This window comes from Cherax quadricarinatus, chromosome 5 (assembly GCF_038502225.1).
Source record: "Cherax quadricarinatus isolate ZL_2023a chromosome 5, ASM3850222v1, whole genome shotgun sequence".
Classification (NCBI taxonomy): domain Eukaryota; kingdom Metazoa; phylum Arthropoda; class Malacostraca; order Decapoda; family Parastacidae; genus Cherax; species Cherax quadricarinatus.
In genome coordinates, this window is record NC_091296.1 from 26,402,509 (window position 1) to 26,423,708 (window position 21,200).

The 21,200-nt window shown below is 40.4% G+C and overlaps 1 protein-coding gene across 13 annotated transcripts in view; it reads left to right on the forward strand.

Moving 5' to 3' along the window:
• Positions 1-21,200, forward strand: part of LOC128684792 (paired box protein Pax-5-like) — a 463,405-nt gene that overhangs the window by 191,322 nt on the left and 250,883 nt on the right. For 12 of the 13 annotated variants that reach the window (XM_070101246.1, XM_070101285.1, XM_070101288.1 and 9 more), the window contains one exon: positions 9,101-9,139. The exons of the other annotated variant lie outside the window; for it this stretch is intronic. In XM_070101246.1, coding sequence (XP_069957347.1) covers positions 9,101-9,139 — 39 coding nt within the window. The remainder of the gene's footprint in view (positions 1-9,100; positions 9,140-21,200) is intronic. 13 annotated transcript variants of the gene reach the window in all.

The window sequence follows — 21,200 nt, forward strand, 5'->3', positions numbered from 1 at the left end:
AACCAACACCCTTTAATTGTATCAATAAACATAACAGCTGTACAGAGCTATAGTTATCACTTATACCAGACTTGTAGAAATGTGTCAGCAGCCTTTCCATGATAAAAAGGTCACTTACTGACACCTGAGCTATAACCAAGAAACCCAGGTTAACTATGGAGTGGTCAAGAGTGTGGCAGTGTTCCTTAACGGGGCTGAACGCTGGTGCAGTTCCTGCAAGAATCGTCCGGCTTGATGTTCCTTTACGTTCATGGAGTCAGGTAATTAAATACATTGCAGGAGGTCTACCATTCCTTCCGATGACTTCTTAATCTAGGATGAGTTGGGCATAGGTTTGGCTTAACCGAAATCTCCTTGAATTCGATGGGTTGTATTTTGTATTCGCATTAGCGTAGCCTGGAGGCACCAGTATCGTGCTTTGTCTATATCTTACGTGACCTCCTCTTCATCTTACCAGTAATGTAAAAGGCCTTACAGCTCTCACACATGTGTTTGTATACACTAGACGTCTCAAGTGCATGCACCTAGGGCATCTATACTGGAAACATTTCTGTACCTGGACTTTGGTTACTTTAAATCTGGAGTGACCAAGGTCCCAGTACCGAAACGTAAGACAGTGACCAAGGTCCCAGCACCGAAACGTAAGACAGTGACCCAGGTCCCAGCACCGAAACGTAAGACAGTGACCAAGGTCCCAGCACCGAAAAGATTATAATAAAAATGTATACACTTGAGTGGTATCATTCAAGTCGTCGATATTATTATATCAACATCCAGAGGACTCATAATCTGTTGCTTTAAAGAATTTATTAATTGTGCTGCATGATTTGAAAGCTAATTATAATATTTACTCGAAGATAAAAGTCAGTAAACAGATAAATGAGTCTGATACGTAACAAAAAAAAAAAGATTTATTATCACAAATGCACTGTTTTCATGGGCACACTATCAACTGTCTTAGCTGGAAAATCCATTTAAAAAATTTGGAGCTTTGCCAGTATACTTATTTACGAAAATTACCAGGAAACATTATTATTATTAATTAAAGTCCTCAGTCGCACGAGCTCTATTAATAAATTAAAGTAAACAGAGGAAGTATGGAAGACTCAGTAAGAAGCGTTCTGTTATTATTATTATTATTATTATTGTTGGGTTTGTAGGGGTAGACACCAAGTTACTTTATATAAGTAATGGAAAATGAGGAGAGAAACTTAACAGCACAAACTCGTAAAAACAGGGTTTAGGTAGATCACAGCATTAAAAGCATCTCAATGGTCTTGTCATCGCTAACATCCAAAAATGACAAAGATATATTGACCTCCATCTCTTGAGGCGAACTCAGTGTTACCGTATTCAAACTTTTGACGTGTTTTCAAATCAAATAATGAAAGAATAAGGGAATTTTGACTAAGAATATAAAAATCAAGAAAACATTGTGATGTTTTGAATTTTAAAAAAGATCAAAGTTAATGGAATATTGTCTGAGAGTGTTAAAATCAATAAGATATTATCGCTTTTTAAATTAAAAATATTAAAGATAATGGAATATCGTCTAAGAAAGTCAAAATCAAGAAGGTATTGTCTATATACCTACTGTATATACAGCATATAGACATTACCTACATTATATAGAGAACACTCGTTCATATATAGACAATACTCTGTATAGACAATATGCCAATACGCATTTGCCTACGGAATATAGATGTCTATCTACCTACGGTATTTAGACGCATATACCTACGATATATAGACGTCCGTCTACCTATGGTATAAAGACGATGTGAAATCGTCATTACGACTCATTATTGAGAAAGGTGACACAGAAGTTATAAGAAGAGGGTGACACCTGGCTGTGTGTCATAGAACCAACTAGTACTTCATGGCCGCCTCGACCTCGACTCGCTCCTCTGTCACACTTATTTCTTCTCCGCTCATATTAAACTGCTGACGGAAGGTAATAAAGTGTTTACTGTTGCCATTAAGGCTGGAACAGGCGCTCCACTGCTACATTATACACATACTGTGGCGGACAGTTTTAATTTATTGGTGCCGCAGTAGTGAGGGTCGCGTGCCATCACAGTTTTTAGCAGTCTTTCTGAATGTATAATTTTCTGAAAGCAAATGGGTGGCAAATTATTTGTTATTGATAGTAGTAGTAATATTATTATTATTATAATAATAGTGATTAATAAAATCAATAATAGTAGTAGTAGTATCACTTATTATGATTATATAATTATTCTTATGAAAATCATTATTATTAGTAGTAGTAGTAGTAATAGTGGTAGAAGTAGCATTATCATCATTAACGTTAATATTATTTTTATGACCGGTGTTTGCAGTGGGGTAATATACATGTGTATCCCAGTACAAATCCCAGTGCACTTTACACCTTACCAAGATGTGGAGTAAAATTCCCGTAGAATTATTCCTGATTCTAAAAGACTCCGTGCAACTCCCGCAGAGTTTACTTCCGTCTGGCTATGGTGACTGGGCACTTTCCCACGCATCGTCACGTCAGTGTTTCCGATTCTGTGAGACATTCTCATCAGTGCTGCTGTAGGGGTAGCTTTTAAAACTTAGAAACAGCAGCCATATGAATTGCCTTGGTGTTATTTTTGGAGCAACGAAGGACGAATGGGCAAATGCGGAAATTATTCATCATGTGAGTGGAATGCAAGGGTGTCCCTGGAAGCCATGACACGCGCGTTCGGACAGGTGAGAGTGGCCAGCATCCGGTGTTTTCTATGAGAAAAAATTTCCTATTTCGTATCTTTCTCTAAACTGTTGTTGTGTGTCGTGAGGTGACCGTTGTTCAGCTCTTGTTTCTAGGTTGTTCCTCCGCTCTCCTAGTCTCCCGTTTTCCTACCATTAGAAAAACTTGCTTAATACGCATGTACAGTACGTACACGACCGCGCGCGCACAGTCGCAGACGCATACAGGCACAAACTTGTGTGAGTGTGCGTGCGTGCGTGTGTACTTACCTAGTTGTGGTTGCAAGGGTCGATTCACAGCTCCTGGCCCCGCTTCTTCACTGGCCGCTACTGGGTCACTCTTCCTGCTCCATAAGCTTTACCATACGTCTTCTTAAAGTTATGTATGGATCCTGCCTCCACTACATCGCTTCCCAGACTATTCCACTTCCTGATAACTCTGTGTTTGAAGAAATACTTCCTAACATCCCTGTGATTCATTTGAGTCTTCAACTTCCGACTGTTACCCCTTGTTGCTGTGTCCCATCTCTGGAATATTCTGTCTCTGTCCACCTTGTTGATTCCTCTCAGTATTATATATGTCGTTATCATGCCCCCCTATCTCTCTTGTCCTCCAGTGTCGTCAGGTCGATTTCCTTTAACCTCTCCTCGTAGGACATACCCCTTAGCTCCGGGACTAGTCTTGTTGCATACCTTTGCATGTGTGTGTGTGTGTGTGTGTGTGTGTGTGTGTGTGTATTCACCTATTTGTACTCACCTATTTGTGGTTGCAGGGGTCGAGACATAGCTCCTGGCCTTGCCTCTTCACTGATCTCTACTAGGTCCTCTCTCTCCCTGCTCCATGAGCTTTATCATATCTCGTCTTAAAACTATGTATGGTTCCTGCCTTCACTACATTTACCAGACTATTCCACTTCCTGTGTGTGTGTGTGTATGCGCGTGTGTGTGTGTGTGTGTGTGTGTGTGTGTGTGTGTGTGTGTGTGTGCGTGCGTGTGTGTGTGCGTGCGTGCGTGCGTGTGTGTGTGTGTGTGTGTGTGTGTGTGTGTGTGTGTGTGTGTGTGTGTGTGTGTGTGCGCGCACGCGAATGTGTGTGTGCCTGCGAGTGAGAGTGTCCGCTCGTGTGTTCGTGCGTGTGTGTGTTCGTGGGTGCGTATACATGTATTGTTGTGTATGTGTGTTAATACGTGTGTGTGTGTGTGTTAATACGTGTGTGTGTGTGTTCGTGCGCAAACGTGTTTGTGTGTACTCACCTATTTGTGGTTGCAGGGGTCGACCCATAGCTCCTCTGTGTGTGTGTGTGTATGTATGCATGTATATATGTATGTATGTATGTATGTATGTATGTATGTATGTATGTATGTACGTATGTATGTATGTATGTGTACACACACAAACACACACACACATGGGGTAAAATAACAAATAAAGGAATGCTTACAAAAACATAAGGGAGAGAGTCATGGTGAGGTACTACATAGCATCAGGACGAGGGAATATAATGAGCGAGGCACCACTGGGTTTCCTTCTGGTTCCCATGCTCCTCCTTGAAGGCTCAGCACTCCTTCATATCAATGGTCGCACACAAATCTAAACTAATGGGAACCAGACCGAAGAGAACAGCTTAAAACTACAAAATAACTTCAACCAGTTAAACCTAGAGGGTATTACTGGGGGTCAACGCCCCCGCGGCCTGGTTCATAACCAGGCCTAGGAAGGGTTAGAAAAATTTGCTACTTTAATTCAACTCAGAAAACACAAAATACTGAAAACTGGAGAATGAACAGGGAGATGAAATAAAGTATATAATATGAGAAAGGAAACAACTTACAGAAAAGAATAACGAAAAGGCTCCAGGAGTTCCCATCGCATCAAATATATTGCCGCTAATAACACGCAAACAGAACAGCATCACCATTGCTTGATAAACTCACAAATATAACAGTGGAATTTGGAAATCTCAATGAAGAGGATATCATAGTAATATATTTAGTATATTCGACCAGTTCTCAAATTTATATTTGTAGTGGAGAAGTGCAACAGACTGAAGAATGGCATAGTGGATGAGATAATAATGCAAAGCTTCATAATGGGTTACGATACATCCGAAACAAGTCAACCAGAAAAGACACTGGAACTCTTAATTGGGTAATTACACAATAAAGTTTAGAACTAACAGAGACAGAAGCAAACACACACACACACACACACACACACACACACACACATTTTCTTGGACTGTAAGAAGGCGTTTGACACAGTTCCACACAAGAGATTAGTGCAAAAACTGGAGGACCAGGCAGGGATAACAGGGAAAGCACTATAATGGATCAGAGAATACTTGTCAGGAAGACATCAGCGAGTCATGATACCTGGCGAGGTGTCAGCGTGGGCGCCTGTGACGAGTGGGGTTCCACAGGGGTCAGTCCTTGGACCACTGCTGTTTCTGGTATTTGTGAACGACATGACGGAAGGAATAGACTCTAAAGTACCCCTGTTTGCAGATGACGTGAAGTTGTTGAGAAGAATTCAATCGGACGAGGACTGGGCAGAACTACAAAGGGATCTGGACAGGCTGCAGACCTGGTCCAGCAATTGGCTCCTGGAGTTCAACCCCACCAAGTGCAAAGTCATAAAGATTATGGAAGTGCACATAAGACCACAGACGGAGTTCAGTCTAGGGGGCCAGAGACTACAAACCTCACCCAAGGAAAAGGATCTTGGGGTGAGTACAACACCAGGCACATCTCCTGAGGCGCACATCAACCAAATAACTGCTGCAGCATGTGGGCGCCTAGCAAACCTAAGAACAACATTCTGACATCTTAACAAAGAATCGTTCAGGACCCTGTACACTGTGTACGTTAGGCCCATATTGGAGTATGCGGCACCAGTTTGGAACCCACACCTAGCTAAGCACGTAAAGAAACTAGAGAAAGTGCAAAAGTTTGCAACAAGACTAGTCCCAGAGCTAAGGGGTATATCCTACGAGGAGAGGTTAAAGGAAATCGACCTGACGGCACTGGAGGACAGGAGAGATAGGGGAGACATGATAACGACATATAAAATACTGAGAGGAATTGACAAGGTGGACAGAGACAGGATGTTCCAGAGATGGGACACAGCAACAAGGGGTCACAGTTGGAAATTGAAGACTCAGATGAATTACAGAGATGTTAGGAAGTATTTCTTCAGTCACAAAGTAATCAGGAAGTGGAATAGTTTGGGAAGCGATGTAGTGGAGGCAGGATCCATTCATAGCTTTAAGAAGAGGTATGATAAAGCTCATGGTTCAGGGAGAGTGACCCAGTAGCGACCAGTGAAGAGGCGGGGCCAGGAGCTATGGCTCGACCCCTGCAACCCCAACTACGTGAGTTCACACACACACACACACACACACACAGTCATCCACGCGCGCACAAGAACACGTTTGATGCAGTTGGGATTCATTTTCTCAAGCCCGGAGTACACATACATAATACATACCGTATATACATACATAAGGCAAATACATACATACAATCATATATTCGTATATATATATATATATATATATATATATATATATATATATATATATATATATATATATATATATATATATATATATATATATATATATATATATATATATTAGGCTATATTATTTGATGAACTGTTTCAGACCTTATTTTCACATGGAAGATTGTTCAAAGTTTTGCATTCGTTATTTACCTACTTGATTTCTCTCTCCTTCCACTTAACTATCCCCTCAAGGGAGGGTCTTTGACGCTGGTGAGGGGCTCTTGATCTAGGGAATTGGATTTGTGCTCCGGTTCCCTGAATTGAGCCTGAATACCTTCTACCCCCCCCACAGGCGCTGTATAATCCTACGGGGTTAGCGCTCCCCCATAATTATAATAATAATAATCCACTTAACTATTTTCATGGTGATGTTGCGAAATCAAAATATTTGGGTTCGAAGTCACACAGGTCTCAGTTTGAGTTCCTGACAACAGATGTCAGCAGCGTGCAGAGTGGCGGGTTTGATAGGTGCTGCCACCTAGTGGTAGGAACACTGACCTGCATACTTCTTTTTCTAAATCGCAGGGTAGACCATTCCATTTCTCTCGCCCAGCGGAGTGATGCTCTTTGGGGGAATTTTAACTTGTTTTTTAACATATCTGTGTAAATTTTGCTCACATTTGTGGGCGATGTCTTGCCCTAATCTCCCCGCGGCATAAGCTAGACCTAAGATAATGTAAGAGGTTTCCTGTAGCTATCGTCATTTAAAAGTTAAGCTAATTGTTAGCTAGTGTAAGGGCCCCAATTTATTTATTTATTTATTTATTTATTTATTTATTTACAATTTGAGCATACATACAGAGGTACAAAAAAAATACAGATAAGAGCAGCATGCCAAAGCCACTTATACTATGCATAGCATTACGGGCTGGCTTAAAATTAACTAAGCAATGATGAAATCAGTGATAATACATTATTGTAAACAGATAACTATAAAGCACAAATGAGTATTACAAAGACAGGTCATATGGTTGCATGCATTGTTGTACATTCAGTCGTATGGAGTATTCTGTTATGGAGTGTATTTAAAAAATAATAAAGTTAGATTGGGTTTTAGGTTTAACATTTATGTGATATAATTGTGAGAAACATTTAAGATATACAATTTATAAGGTTCAGTTATTCAGTATTTATTTGGTTTTGGGTGAGTAAGTGATCTTTGAGAAGAGACTTGAATTTATAAACAGGTAGTGTTTCTTTTATATTTACAGGTAATGAATTCCAGATTTTAGGGCCTTTTATGTGCATTGAGTTTTTGCATAATGTGAGATGGACACGAGGAACATCAAAGAGTGATCTGTGCCTTGTGTTATGGTCATGTGTTCTGTTGAGGTTGGCAAGGAGATGCTTGAGGGGAGGGTTAATATCAGAGTTAAGTGTTCTATGTATGTAATAGGTGCAGTAATAAGTATGGATGTTTTGTATGGTGAGTAGGTTGAGTGTTTTGAATATTGGTGGAGTGTGCTGCCTGTAGTGAGAATTTGTTATCATTCTAACTGCAGCCTTTTGTTGGGTAATTAGTGGTCTGAGATGGTTAATTGTTGTTGAGCCCCATGCACAAATTCCATAGGTGAGATAGGGGTAAATAAGAGAGTGATATAGGGCTGGGATTTTTTCGAGGTGATTATCCTAGGTAATTTACATATATGTTACCATATATTTATCATCCATCCCAAAATTTATTTGTACATAAATAAACTTTTAGGGATATCCCAGCGCTTCTACTGTTGCTGGGAGCTACAACGGAACACATAGTCACAATACTAGAAACATATATCTCTTTGATGTACCCGTTGTTGATTAGATGCCCAACGTTGTGTGACGTGACTATAGGTTTGGCTTAGAAATAAATGAAAGGAACAAATGAATGAGTCATGAAACTGACACCTCCCTTATTTCCCTTCAATACACTCCCCATCTTTCTACCCTTTCCTTTCACCCCACTTCTCTACTCCCTCCCCTTATACTGTTGCTATTCTCTCCCATCTCTAAATTACTTCCCCTTCCTCTCCGCCGGTTTCCCTCCTCATCTTCCTCTCTCCTCTCCGCTTCTCTCCCCTTCATCTACACCTCTCCTTTCTCACTGTACCCCATTCCTTCCCTTCTTCCCTTTCCCTACTCTGTTACCAGTGTTCTTCCCTTCCCTGTCATTCTTTCCTCTTCCTCGCCCCTTCCTTTAGTTTACGTCTAGCATCTATCGACTACACCAGAACCTCAATGGAAGTAACTCACACTGACTTTATGTTAACGTTATCGCAGGGTTAATCTCCATAATTACCATCATAGTATGCCTATAACAGTTATCTTTTCATAACAACCATTGTATAAGAACACTATGTGTATAATAATGTACAATGAACCTGTATAATGTTTTATTTTAGCTCTGAGTGCACAACATCCACAGTTTAAAATGGTCTTAGGAGAAAATGCATTTTACATATTTAATCCAGGGTAACCCAGTGAAGTCAAATATTGTGGCTAACTAATCACTAACATCAAGGATACTTTAATTCTTAGGGTAAGACTAAAGGTATCTTTGGGTGTATATACACTGAGGGATATACCCACTTCTCTGGGTATATATCCTGTTTCCTTGCCTCTTACTTTTTTCCCCTATGTCCCCACCGACCCTATTCAGATTTCAAATGTACAGTTCATCCCGGCAAAGGAAATTTCTCTCTCTCTCTCTCTCTCTCTCTCTCTCTCTCTCTCTCTCTCTCTCTCTCTCTCTCCTGCATTTTCTTTTAAAAATTAACATGTATTTATACACGTATTTTGTGCATTAACTTGATTATAAATCTATAATGTCTTCATTTGCAGTGTCGGGAGCCTATTATTTTGGCGAGAACTCCTCCAAAGGTAAATACTCTGGTTAGTTATGTTTGTCTTGGCTTCACTCATGCTTTCTAAGCTTATCACAGTTGATATGGTATTGCCCAGATATATATATATATATATATATATATATATATATATATATATATATATATATATATATATATATATATATATATATATATATATATATATATATATATATATATATATATATATATATATATATATATATATATATATATATATGTATGCAAAGTAGTACTGTAGCAGAAGGGAGATAAAGTCTACGGGAAATTCACGCCAGCTTATCTAGATGCCTCACCCTTTATTGTTCTTCTGTTTTCAGGTTATTGTTCCTTCTCCTTCTTCTTCTTCTTCTTCTTCTTCTTCTTCTTCTTCTTCTTCTTCTCTCTCTCTCTCTCTCTCTCTCTCTCTCTCTCTCTCCATGTATGAAGAGAAATAGATACAAGTGTACAGTAGTGTACATGAATGTACGTAGGTGTTCTTGAATATACATTGGTATTCATGAGTTTACTCAAGACTAGTCTACATGAGTTTTAAAAAACTCTCTCACTAAAAAAAAAAAAAAAATACAGAAACTGCTCGAGTTTCGTCGCTAAAGATGTTAGTCACGATCATCTTTCTCAGTCACGATCATCTTTCTCAGTCACGATCATCTTTCTCAGTCACGATCATCTTTCTCAGTCACGAATATCTTTCTCAGTCACGATCATCTTTCTCAGTCACGATCATCTTTCTCAGTCACGATCATCTTTCTCAGTCACGAATATCTTTCTCAGTCACGATCATCTTTCTCAGTCACGATCATCTTTCTCAGTCACGATCATCTTTCTCAGTCACGAATATCTTTCTCAGTCACGATCATCTTTCTCAGTCACGATCATCTTTCTCAGTCACGATCATCTTTCTCAGTCACGATCATCTTTCTCAGTCACGATCATCTTTCTCAGTCACGAATATCTTTCTCAGTCACGATCATCTTTCTCAGTCACGATCATCTTTCTCAGTCACGATCATCTTTCTCAGTCACGATCATCTTTCTCAGTCACGAATATCTTTCTCAGTCACGATCATCTTTCTCAGTCACGATCATCTTTCTCAGTCACGATCATCTTTCTCAGTCACGATCATATCTTTCTCAGTCACGATCATCTTTCTCAGTCACGATCATCTTTCTCAGTCACGAATATCTTTCAGATACAAACATCTTTCTCAGTCACGAATATCTTTCAGATACAAACATATTTCTCCCTCAGGCATAAGCATGTCTCGGACAAACTTCTTTTTCTCAGATACAAAAGAATCTTCTTCTCTCAGATATAAAACATCTTTCTGACACAAATATATTTTTCTCTGAGAGAACCATCTTTATCTCTATTGACATAAACATCTTTCTCAGACACAAACATCTCTCTCTCTCTTTCTCTCTCTCTCTCTCTCTCTCTCTCTCTCTCTTTTAAACTTCCTGCACCGCATAAAGCTTCCTTTGCAGATTCCTTAAGGTCGATAAAGCAGACTGAGAGGAACGTGCTGGTGATTTCCACAACACTACGAACGTTATGTTTCATTCAATTTTTATGCAATGGTTGAGGGCACCAGGAGAATCCACCAAGGTTTTGCTGTATCCAGGAGGAGGAGGAGGAGGAAAACGCTTTAGTAGATGTTAGTAGCTGCAGCTTGATCTCCGAACACCTTAACTAGCAGTGCCAGAAGCTGTTCTGCTAAACCTAGCACATACGCACCACCTCTGCTATCCATCATTTGTTGTCCCTCTGTTATCTCTCTCTCGCTCTCTCTCTCTCTCTCATAAGGGCTTTGCACAGTAAAGGCGGGGCTTGGCTGGAGACGTAGAGAGAAAGCAGAACTAGAATTTACAAAAAGAAAGGGCGTGTATGGGATGAATAGAGAAAGCGAGGTGGGTAGGATGTTATTAAAGCATGTAATGTGATGACTCCTAATTGTTCCAAGACTTTACACTCTCATCAACAATAATTAAGCTGGATCTTGTCACGTTTTAATGTTTTCATTTACCTTTGAACCACAGTTGAAACTTGAAAAATGTTATGTCAGATATTAGTTAGGTAGGTTTATTATTATCATCATTATGGGGAATGAGAGGTAATCAGGCTGGAATCACTTCCATGGATCAAGAACCCTTTATCATCCACAAAACACCTTTGTTTAAGGTTATGACCCACATAAGATAAGCAGGTTATATATTATTATTGCTACAATAAAAAACTAAGCTCTAAACCCACAAGGGTCTTACAGGAAGCAGGTTATATATAAACGTAAGTCCAGACAAATGAAGGAATGACCAGATAATGTTGAAGGCATAGATTCACTATTGCATCATTTTGTGTACACTTCGTATAATTTATAGATTTATAATACACTGGGCACGTTAAATGTATGAGACTGGTTAATGGGGCTTAAAGCTAATTGACTAGAGTAGGCTCATTAAGGCTACACCTACCTTTTCGCCACCTAGCAGGAGTACTTTAACCCTTGGAATAAGAATTATATATGTAGAAACAAACACACCTTTCAGTGTATATATATATATATATATATATATATATATATATATATATATATATATATATATATATATATATATACACATGAAGCTGGTCTAGAATGATGTTAATGCTTTTTAATTATTTGAGAAAGTTTGTTTACTGAAGCTATTTTATGCAAACAGAATAGAAACATGTGTGACACTTGTAAGGTAAAGAAGCCATTAGTTAAAACAATATATATTTATATTGTAGAAAATACAGTACGATTCAATGGAGATTTCTCCGCAACGAAACTTAATCCGTTTTCTTTCTTTGCAGGTGAGTGTTAGTATTGCTGCTCTTGTTCACCTCTCCTCCAACACAAGGTAACCGTTTTCTGTCACTACTTCCTTAACACCTCCTCCTCCAACACAAGGTAACCGTTTTCTGTCACCACCACTTTAACACCTTCCCTTCAACACAAGAACCTCAATGGAAATAAGTCACTTTGTTTTTGTTTTTGTGGTATTCTAGGTAATTTAGACTATGTATGATAGCTGTACTTATGTGTACCTGCCTAAATATACCTACTTACACCTTTTTAACACCTCCTCTCCAACAAAAGGTAACCGTTTTCTGTCACTACCTCATTAACACCTCCCCCTCCAATACTAGGTAACTGTTTTCTGTCACCCCCACTTTAACACTTCAATAAATTAACACATTTTTCTCTACCAGCCCGCTGGCTGATTTTTTAACAAAATTGTGTGCACACTGCTGTTAAATTAAGAAAACTTAAATATGTCTCTTGAAGTTGGTTCTCAGAATACTTAAAGTTGTGCATCAGAAACAACAGCAGAGTAATAGTGACTTTTATTTGTTTACGTAAGATTCAGAGCAACATCATAAGAGGACTGAGACTAAAAATGTGAACGTATGAAACTCACCTCTTATGAATATATATATATATATATATATATATATATATATATATATATATATATATATATATATATATATATATATATATATACATTATATATATATATATATATATATATATATATATATATATATATATATATATATATATATATATATATATATATACAATTTATTGAAAAAATAGGAAGGTACCACCTCTGGAACTGTCCTGGGGACCCTCATGCTGTGGACGTAGAGAAAATGTTTGTAAATAATTTCGCCTGTTTGCGAATTGTTAAGCATATATATATATATATATATATATATATATATATATATATATATATATATATATATATATATATATATATATATATATATATATATATATATGTCATATGAATATGCACGTGTCTTTCTTCTTGTCTTGACACACAGTTCTGGCTCCCCTTGGCCATTAGTGTGTTAGCTTTAAACTGTAATGCCACACAAACTACCAACTTTGTTAGGTCTCTCGACGTTCCCCAGCTAAAAATATTACGTTTCATCTTAAAGAGGACTTAACAAATACATAATGATGTGACACACTCGATGGCTCCTCTCTTTGATGAGCAATTAGTGCTAACTGCCAAACTACCCGTGACGGGGGGGCTGTTTCTTCGGCCAAAACTGGCAGTTGCTCTCATTGCTTTGAGCCAATTACTATCATTAAAATGTAAGTGCTAAAATTGTGTATGTTTTTTTTTTTAAACATTTCTTAAATATTAGTGTGTTCTAGGTTAATATTGTGTGTGTGTGTGTGTGTGTGTGTGTGTGTGTGTGTGTGTGTGTGTGTGTGTGTGTGTGTGTGTGTGTGTGTGTGTGTGTGTATTCACCCAACTGAACTCGCCTATTTGTGGTTGCAGGGGTCAATTCACAGCTCCTGACCCCACCTCTTCGCTGGTCGCTACTAGGTCCACTCTCTTCCTGTTCCATGAGCTTTACTGTGTGTGTTTGTTACCATTTTGTCCTAGGCACATGTCGATTAAACACTACGCTTGATGGTTATGCGCGCGCGCGTGCGTGTGTGTGTGTGTACTCATCTATATGTGGTTGCAGGGGAGGAGTCATAGCCCCTGGCCCCGCTTCTTCGCTGACCGCTAATAGGTCCTCTCTCTCCCTGCTCCATGAGCTTTATCATACCTCGTTTTAAAATTATGTATAGTTCCTGCCTCCAATACGTCACTTGCTAGACTATTCCACTTCTTAACAACTTTATGGCTAAAGAAATACATCCTAACATCTCTTTGACTCATCTGAATCTTCAACTTCCAATTGTGTCCCCTTGTTTCTGTGTCCCATCGCTGGAGCATTCTGTCTCTGTCTACCTTGTCAATTCCTCGCAGTATTTTGTATGTCGTTATCATGTCTTCCCTAACCCTCCTGTCCTCCAGTGTCGTCAGGCCGATTTCCCTTAACCTTTTTTCATAGGACATTCCCCTTAGCTCTGGAACTAGCCTTGTTGCAAACCTTTGCACTTTCTCTAATTTCTTGACGTGCTTGACCACGTGTGGGTTCCAAACTGGTGCTGCATACTCCAGTATGGGCCTGACGTACACGGTGTACGGAGTCTGGAACGATTCCTTACTGAGGCATCGGAACGTTAATTCTCAGGTTTGCCAGGCGCTCATATGCTGCAGCAGTTATCTGGTTGATGTGCGCCTCAGGAGATGTGTTCGGTATTATACTCACCCCGAGATTCTTTTTCTTGAGTGAGGTTTGCAGTATTTGGCCATCTAGCCTATACTCTCTGCGATCTTCTTTGCCCTTCCCCGATCTTCCTGACTTTGCATTTGGCGGGGTTAAATTCGAGAAGCCAGTTGCTGGATCACGTGTCCAGCCTGTCCAGGTCTCTTTGAAGTCCTACCTGATTCTCATCCGATTTAATTCTCCGCATTAACTTCACATCATCTGCAAACAAGAACACTTCTGAGTCTAACCCTTTCGTCATGTCATTCATTGTGTGTGTGTGTGTGTGTGTGTGTGTGTGTGTGTGTGTGTGTGTGTGTGTGTGTGTGTGTCTTAACGCTTATCTTCCACAAAAACGTTGGTTCTTTCTAGCAGAATGCTTTCGAAACTGAAAGCATCTTCGACTTAATAATACAATATTAAAATTCACTTCCTCGATACGTTTATCCCATGTGATGCCAGACCTAACGTTCGTAGCCAGATAATCATGCTATTAATGCTCGTAGCCAGCTAACCATGCTATTAATGTTCGTAGCCAGATAACCATGCTATTAATGTTCGTAGCCACATAATCATGTTATTAATGTTTGTAGCCAGATAACTATGCTATTAATGTCTGTAGCCAAATAACCATGCTATTAATGTTCGTAGCCAGATAACCATGCTATTAATGTTCGTAGCCACATAATGATGTTATTAATGTTTGTAGCCAGATAACTATGCTATTAATGTCTGTAGCCAAATAACCATGCTATTAATGTTCGTAGCCAGATAATCATGCTATTAATGTTCGTAGCCAGATAATCATGCTATTAATATTCGCAGCCGGATAACCATGCTATTGATGAGATTAGATTTTGTCAGCGAAGCGGCTAGTTGTGCTCCCTACATCCATCTAGTAAAGGGCAGCGCGTGTGCATATGGGAACAACAAAAGGCTTAGGAGCCAGGCGCTTAAAAGAGTAACAGGAGTACATTTAGGTATATATTATTTACAAATTCTTATTACATTTCTAACAAGCAAATTTTGGATATCTGTTTGAAGTTTCTGGTAAGTTATTATCACTAATAAGATATCTTGACATATACTACTACTACTACCGTAAAGGAGTTAAGACTGTGAACACACACCTCTGACATACACAAGGAGGATACGTAGCCTCATCTAAACTTTAACTTATACTGTTCATTAATATAATAATACAGAATCAAAGTTTTATAGAGTTCTAAGATCCATGTAACTATGCATTTAAAAGCCTGATTTCTATCACTCACTATGATAACATGAACGTAGATAAATACGTTGTAGAGCAATTTCTACTGTAAACACGCTAAGTACTTCTGGTAGTTTAGCAGACACACAAATGATAATCAGACTAAATGCAAAGTATATGGCTGGCATTATGACTTTCTTTTAACACTGTGTGCTTAATTGTCCGCTTATTGAGCAATATAGAGATTAAAGGTATAATAACCTATGTGATATATCAAGTTAGCTTATTATAGAAAATAAGATAGAGATATTATGAAAATGTCGTAATCTGCTTGTAACAAGATAAGGCAATTGTAAATATAAATTTAGATGTACTTAACTCATTTGGTGCCTAGTTCCTAGACCTTTTTGCTTATCCGTATGTACTTGCGCAGCCGTCCACAACATGAATGTTGGGCGCATAATAAGTAAGCCGCTTTGGCTTTTTATTGTGCTACGATTGTAGTTTTGAAGCCGAACATCCGTAGAAAAAAAACGAGTATAAATAATGTTTAAACCAACATGCGGATTCACGTGTTTCAGTGATACTCATTGTAGCGGGCACCAACAGTCTGATCGAACAGGCCATCAAATAGGAAGCCTGGTCAGAGACCGGGCCGCGAGGACAATGATCCACGATACCATCCCCATGTTGTCACTGCAGCTGGTTTGTCAGGAAGCATCATGCACCGCCAGGTGTCGTGAAGATAAAGCGTCACTGACCTCACATTGACACTACGTACAAAGTATGAGTTACGATATTTAGCTGCGTCTTTATCAGGCATCTGAGTCTCTGGGAACTCTACTCTTATGTCGAGTAGATTCTTAAAGACATAATAAGAGAGGTGGTTGAAGGCGGCAGTAAGATATGTCTTGCCCAGACTCTGCGTGGTACTGACAACCTCCCATGTACCACGTCAAGTCTCCCACTTTTAATGGGTTAAGCGTTGCTATGTATTGTAACAACGCGGGGATGTGTCCGCTGGGTCCCTTTGTCTTAACCAAGCGAATAGGAAACATAGCATATACTATAGCGTGTAACATTAGCTTTAGTGACCACTTTCACGGGGATTATCTACAGCCAGCATTCTATGACCCGCTATATCGGCTAAGCATTACAATCATCGCTATATACAACGAGCAACGGTAATAATAGTCTCATTATAAAGGTCATTATGCGTTTTTAGGATCATGTAATCGTGTTGGACACAATGTTTGGTCAGGCGGACAAGTCACTGAGGTATGGATGATTTTACCTTGCATTCAATAGCACTACGAGTATAATGACGTAATTACACCATTCTAAAGAGACAGTTAACACGCACTTTCCTGTGCGATCCATTACGTGCACTATGACTTAGTTGGAATATGAACCTTATGGCGTGAAGCAACAGAGGTCTTTTTCATAGTCACGTTCTTACCACACCTTTTATTGAATGCATTTAACCAAAGAGTATATTTATATTTAGGGGAAAAATCTATTACATATTGAAAGCGAGATATGCCTTCGTCATCTGTCCGCTCGTCTCATCTAATACGCTTAATATATCTATGTCAACTTAGGCTAAAAACAAAAGACTTTAAGAATTGAAATACGGTGGACTTGAGGACATAAATTGCCGAGTCCCGCGTCCATGATGTCAGCAGATGCGCCACCGAGGATCATATAAAGAATACAATAAATGCCCCGCTGTCTGACGGCACGAAAAAAGCCATTTGAGTTATTACTCAGTCCGAGGAGCTCTTGAAACCAACATTGAAGCGAGGCCTGTCGTGATGCCACGAATTATTGTATCCTGCCTCCTGCTTGCCTTTAAAACGTTTGCTGCTGACTGCTTATAATGGATGGTCCGGTGGCACTCTGTGAGGCACTAAATGGTACAGCTGAGCAGCACATGGTAGGCACTGGGGCGAGGCAGGTCTCGCAAATGATTACTAGGAGGCAGGACCGCTAGGGGAGAGGAGAGGGGAGGAGGAGGAAGGGAGAGAGGAAGAAACGTAGGAAGTGGATGCAAGGGGAGGTTAGAAGGAAGAGAAGGTGGGAGGAGAGAAGAGGAAGGATTGGGATGGATGCAGAGTGCGGGTGTAGGAGGGAAGGAGACCTGATGATGGTGGTTGCCCGATAAACACAAATATCGGAAAACTAAAACACTGACGTTCTCTTCTTTACCTATATTACTCAGTACTTTGCAAGCCATAATTAGTTTTAACGACTGTATCATTATTGCAAGTTTTGAGTGGCAGCAAGAGTGTTTATACGAGTGCCTTGGGGTGCCCCCTGGGCCACCCTGCCCAACTAGTGGCACTTCCTACACTGACACTCGAGCTTTTCCCTGGCGTCAGCCACCCATCACATGTTCTCCTCCCGCCCGTGTCGAGGGGTGGTGGGCGGCATCTGTGTCGGAACCTCAGACACTCATCCGCCCGTGACCGCCCACACCCATACTCGATAACGACGCCACTTTGAGGTCCCTCGCCCGCCCACCTTCAGGGGTGGGCGGCAGCAAGGTGGTGACAACCACATGGGCGTGAGACTGATTTTAATAATTCACCAACAGTGACGATAACAATTGTTAACAAGTAACTTGTTCACTAAAACCATTTGTCTTCTTTTGTTCTGCTAATGCAGCGTCACCTCACTTGGTCCATTAAATTCAAATTTATAAACTCTAATTTTATAACATTTGTGTGAATATATATATATATATATATATATATATATATATATATATATATATATATATATATATATATATATATATATATATATATATATATATATATATATATATATAATATTTATAAACACTGATCTCTGGCTGAAGGAGACTCGAACCTACGAACCTTGGAACAAGGTACGCAGGGGATGAGATGAAAAGCTGTAGGCCTTCTCCCTGAAAGCTGGCTGCCTTGGATCAAAGTCTAGTTCAAGCTGGACTCCAAGGTATTGGTCCAGTGTGGGTAGATTGGTAAAGCACTGCGTACCTTGTTCCAAGGTTCGTAGGTTCGAGTCTCCTTCAACCAGAGATCAGTGTTTGTGTATATTTCTCCTGCTCTTGCGAATTCCTTGCACACATATATATATATATATATATATATATATATATATATATATATATATATATATATATATATATATATATATGTGCGTGTGTGTGTGTACTCACCTAATTGTGGTTGCACGGGTCGAGACTCAGCTCCTGGCCCCGCCTCTTCACTGACCGCTGTGTGTATGTAAAGAGTGATCAGTAGACTCACAAACCTTTCAAAAATGGATAATTAAATACACACTTAATTCCACCATATATTTCCATCTAGATAAAAGAAATCATTGGGTTCTCTGGTATTAATGTTCAAACTGAGCAAAGATGTGACCTCAGCTGAGATGAATAATGTGCCCGTGTTGGAAGCGCTGGTCCCATACGGAGCATAAAATGCCTGGGGATAAAACAGGAGACAATCAGGCTCTCGGTCCGAGGAAAGGGAGGATTGCACCATTTTCTTGGATCAAGTGCCCTTCACCGGTATAAGGCCCTTGATAAATCTCTCTAAACCAATTGTCCTTTATTGAACCCACGGAAGGCAGTAATTCCCTCGCAGCAGCGCTGTTAAAAATCCTCACACACACACACAAAAAAAAAAAAAAAAAATTTACTCCTCTAGACTAAATTTGAGTTTGACTAATGTCCGTCGTCGAGAGGTGGGTACCAAGTCATTTATAAGACGCTGGTAGCCGGTCATTTATAAGACGTTACGAGAGGGGCCGCTCCGTTTACCAGGGCCAGACACGGAGTCACCTGTACACACCTCACTGACTAATGAAGAACTTCGGTGCAAGAGTCATGACAGCTTTGTTTAGACACTTTGTAGTGCTCATAGGCACCCAGCCAGGCACCCAGCCAGGCACCCAGCCAGGCACCCAGCCAGGCACCCAGCCAGGCACCCAGCCAGGCACCCAGCCAGGCATCCAGCCAGGCACCTAGCCCGGCGCCCAGCCCAGCACCCAGCTAGACACCCAGCCAAGCACCCAGCCAGGTACCCAGCCAGGCACCCAGCCCGGCACCCAGCCAGGCACCTACCTAACCCGGCACCCATATAGACAACTCGCCACCTACTCACAGTGACCCAGTTCCTAATCATGGTTTCCCAGTTAAGTGTGAATAAGACACATATTGCAGGTTATGGCATTTGTTGTAAAGACTTTTCACCAGCCTGGTGGGCGAAACGTCTTCACAATAAAATACCATAACCTGTATTGTGTGTCTTATTTACATACTGAGGGTATTCTCTACCATTGTTATTACCAGCGAAATTAAGATTCACAGGGATCCAGTCCCACTCGAATATTCCACCAACGCTGGAACACCTTGGGTTCTACCTAGAGGTGAGATCCTATTCTCTATTTGAGAGAGTGACAACCTCAAACTATTCCTACACGATTAACTGATTATATCATCTTTGTCTCATCTCTTCTGCTGCCTTCAATCCATTCTCTGTATCTGAAGAATGCCTATCGTGTAAGTGAAACGTTTCAACAGTCAAAAAAACACCCAACTATTTCACATAAGTATCTTTCTCGTCGATTTATCGGTATTTTGTACCATTTTAAACAAATTTGTGAAGAGTGTTACTCTTCTTAAAGGTCACTTCCCTAAAAATCAAACATCTCTCGCGGCATAAATGATGCGTATATTCCTCTTTCGTCTAAAACGTGCTGACGCGGCATGATACAATGTGATTTACGGATATGGTCTGCGGAATGTGTCAAACTGACCTGAGGAGTTTTTCTTCCTTAGTGATTGTTAATCATTTAATATGAGAGTGAAGTGGTCACGACAGAAGCAGGATGATAACGATGTTTAAATTTGATAACAAGAGGAACAGAAAAAGTTAAAAGCGAAAGCGCCGAGCAGCCAAACAGTTCTGGTGTTTTTGTGAACGAAGCAAACAGTACTCGCAATGATACAGTTCTTACAGGGACTCAATCGTCGTTACAGGAACCCAGTCAGTCGTCACAGGGATCCAATCGGTCGTCACAGGGACCCAGTCAGTTGTCACAGAGGTCCAGTCAGTCGTCACAGGGACCCGGTCAGTTGTCACAGGGACCCAGTCAGTTGTCACAGAGACCCAGTCAGTCGTCACAGGGACCCAGTCAGTTGTCACAGGGACCCAGTCAGTCGTCACAGGGACCCAGTCAATCGTCACAGGGACACAGTCTCTGTTCATCAAAGTGTTCTACCCCTACAAACCTCCCCTCAAAGTGTTCCCCCCTCAAAAAAACCCTCAAAGTGTTCTCCCAAAACCTCCCCTCAAGTGTTCCCCCTACAAGCCTCCCCTCAAAGTACTTCCTTAGAAGTACTCTCTCTCATCATGACTTTCCCCTCGAAAACTTCCCTCAACCTAAAGCATTGTACACTTACCTCAGCACCCCTCTCTCTCTCTCTCTCTCTCTCTCTCTCTCTCTCTCTCTCTCTCTCTCTCTCTCTCTCTCTCTCTCTCTCTCTCTCTCTCTCTCTCTCTCTCTCTCTCTCCCTCACTCTCTTACCCTCCCTCTCTCTCAGTCTCCCCTAAACCGTACGTGCCTGGCGACTTCCCTCACCTCTCCGTCCCCTTCACCACCCCTCCCAATACCCAACACCCTGTACCAAACCCCCACC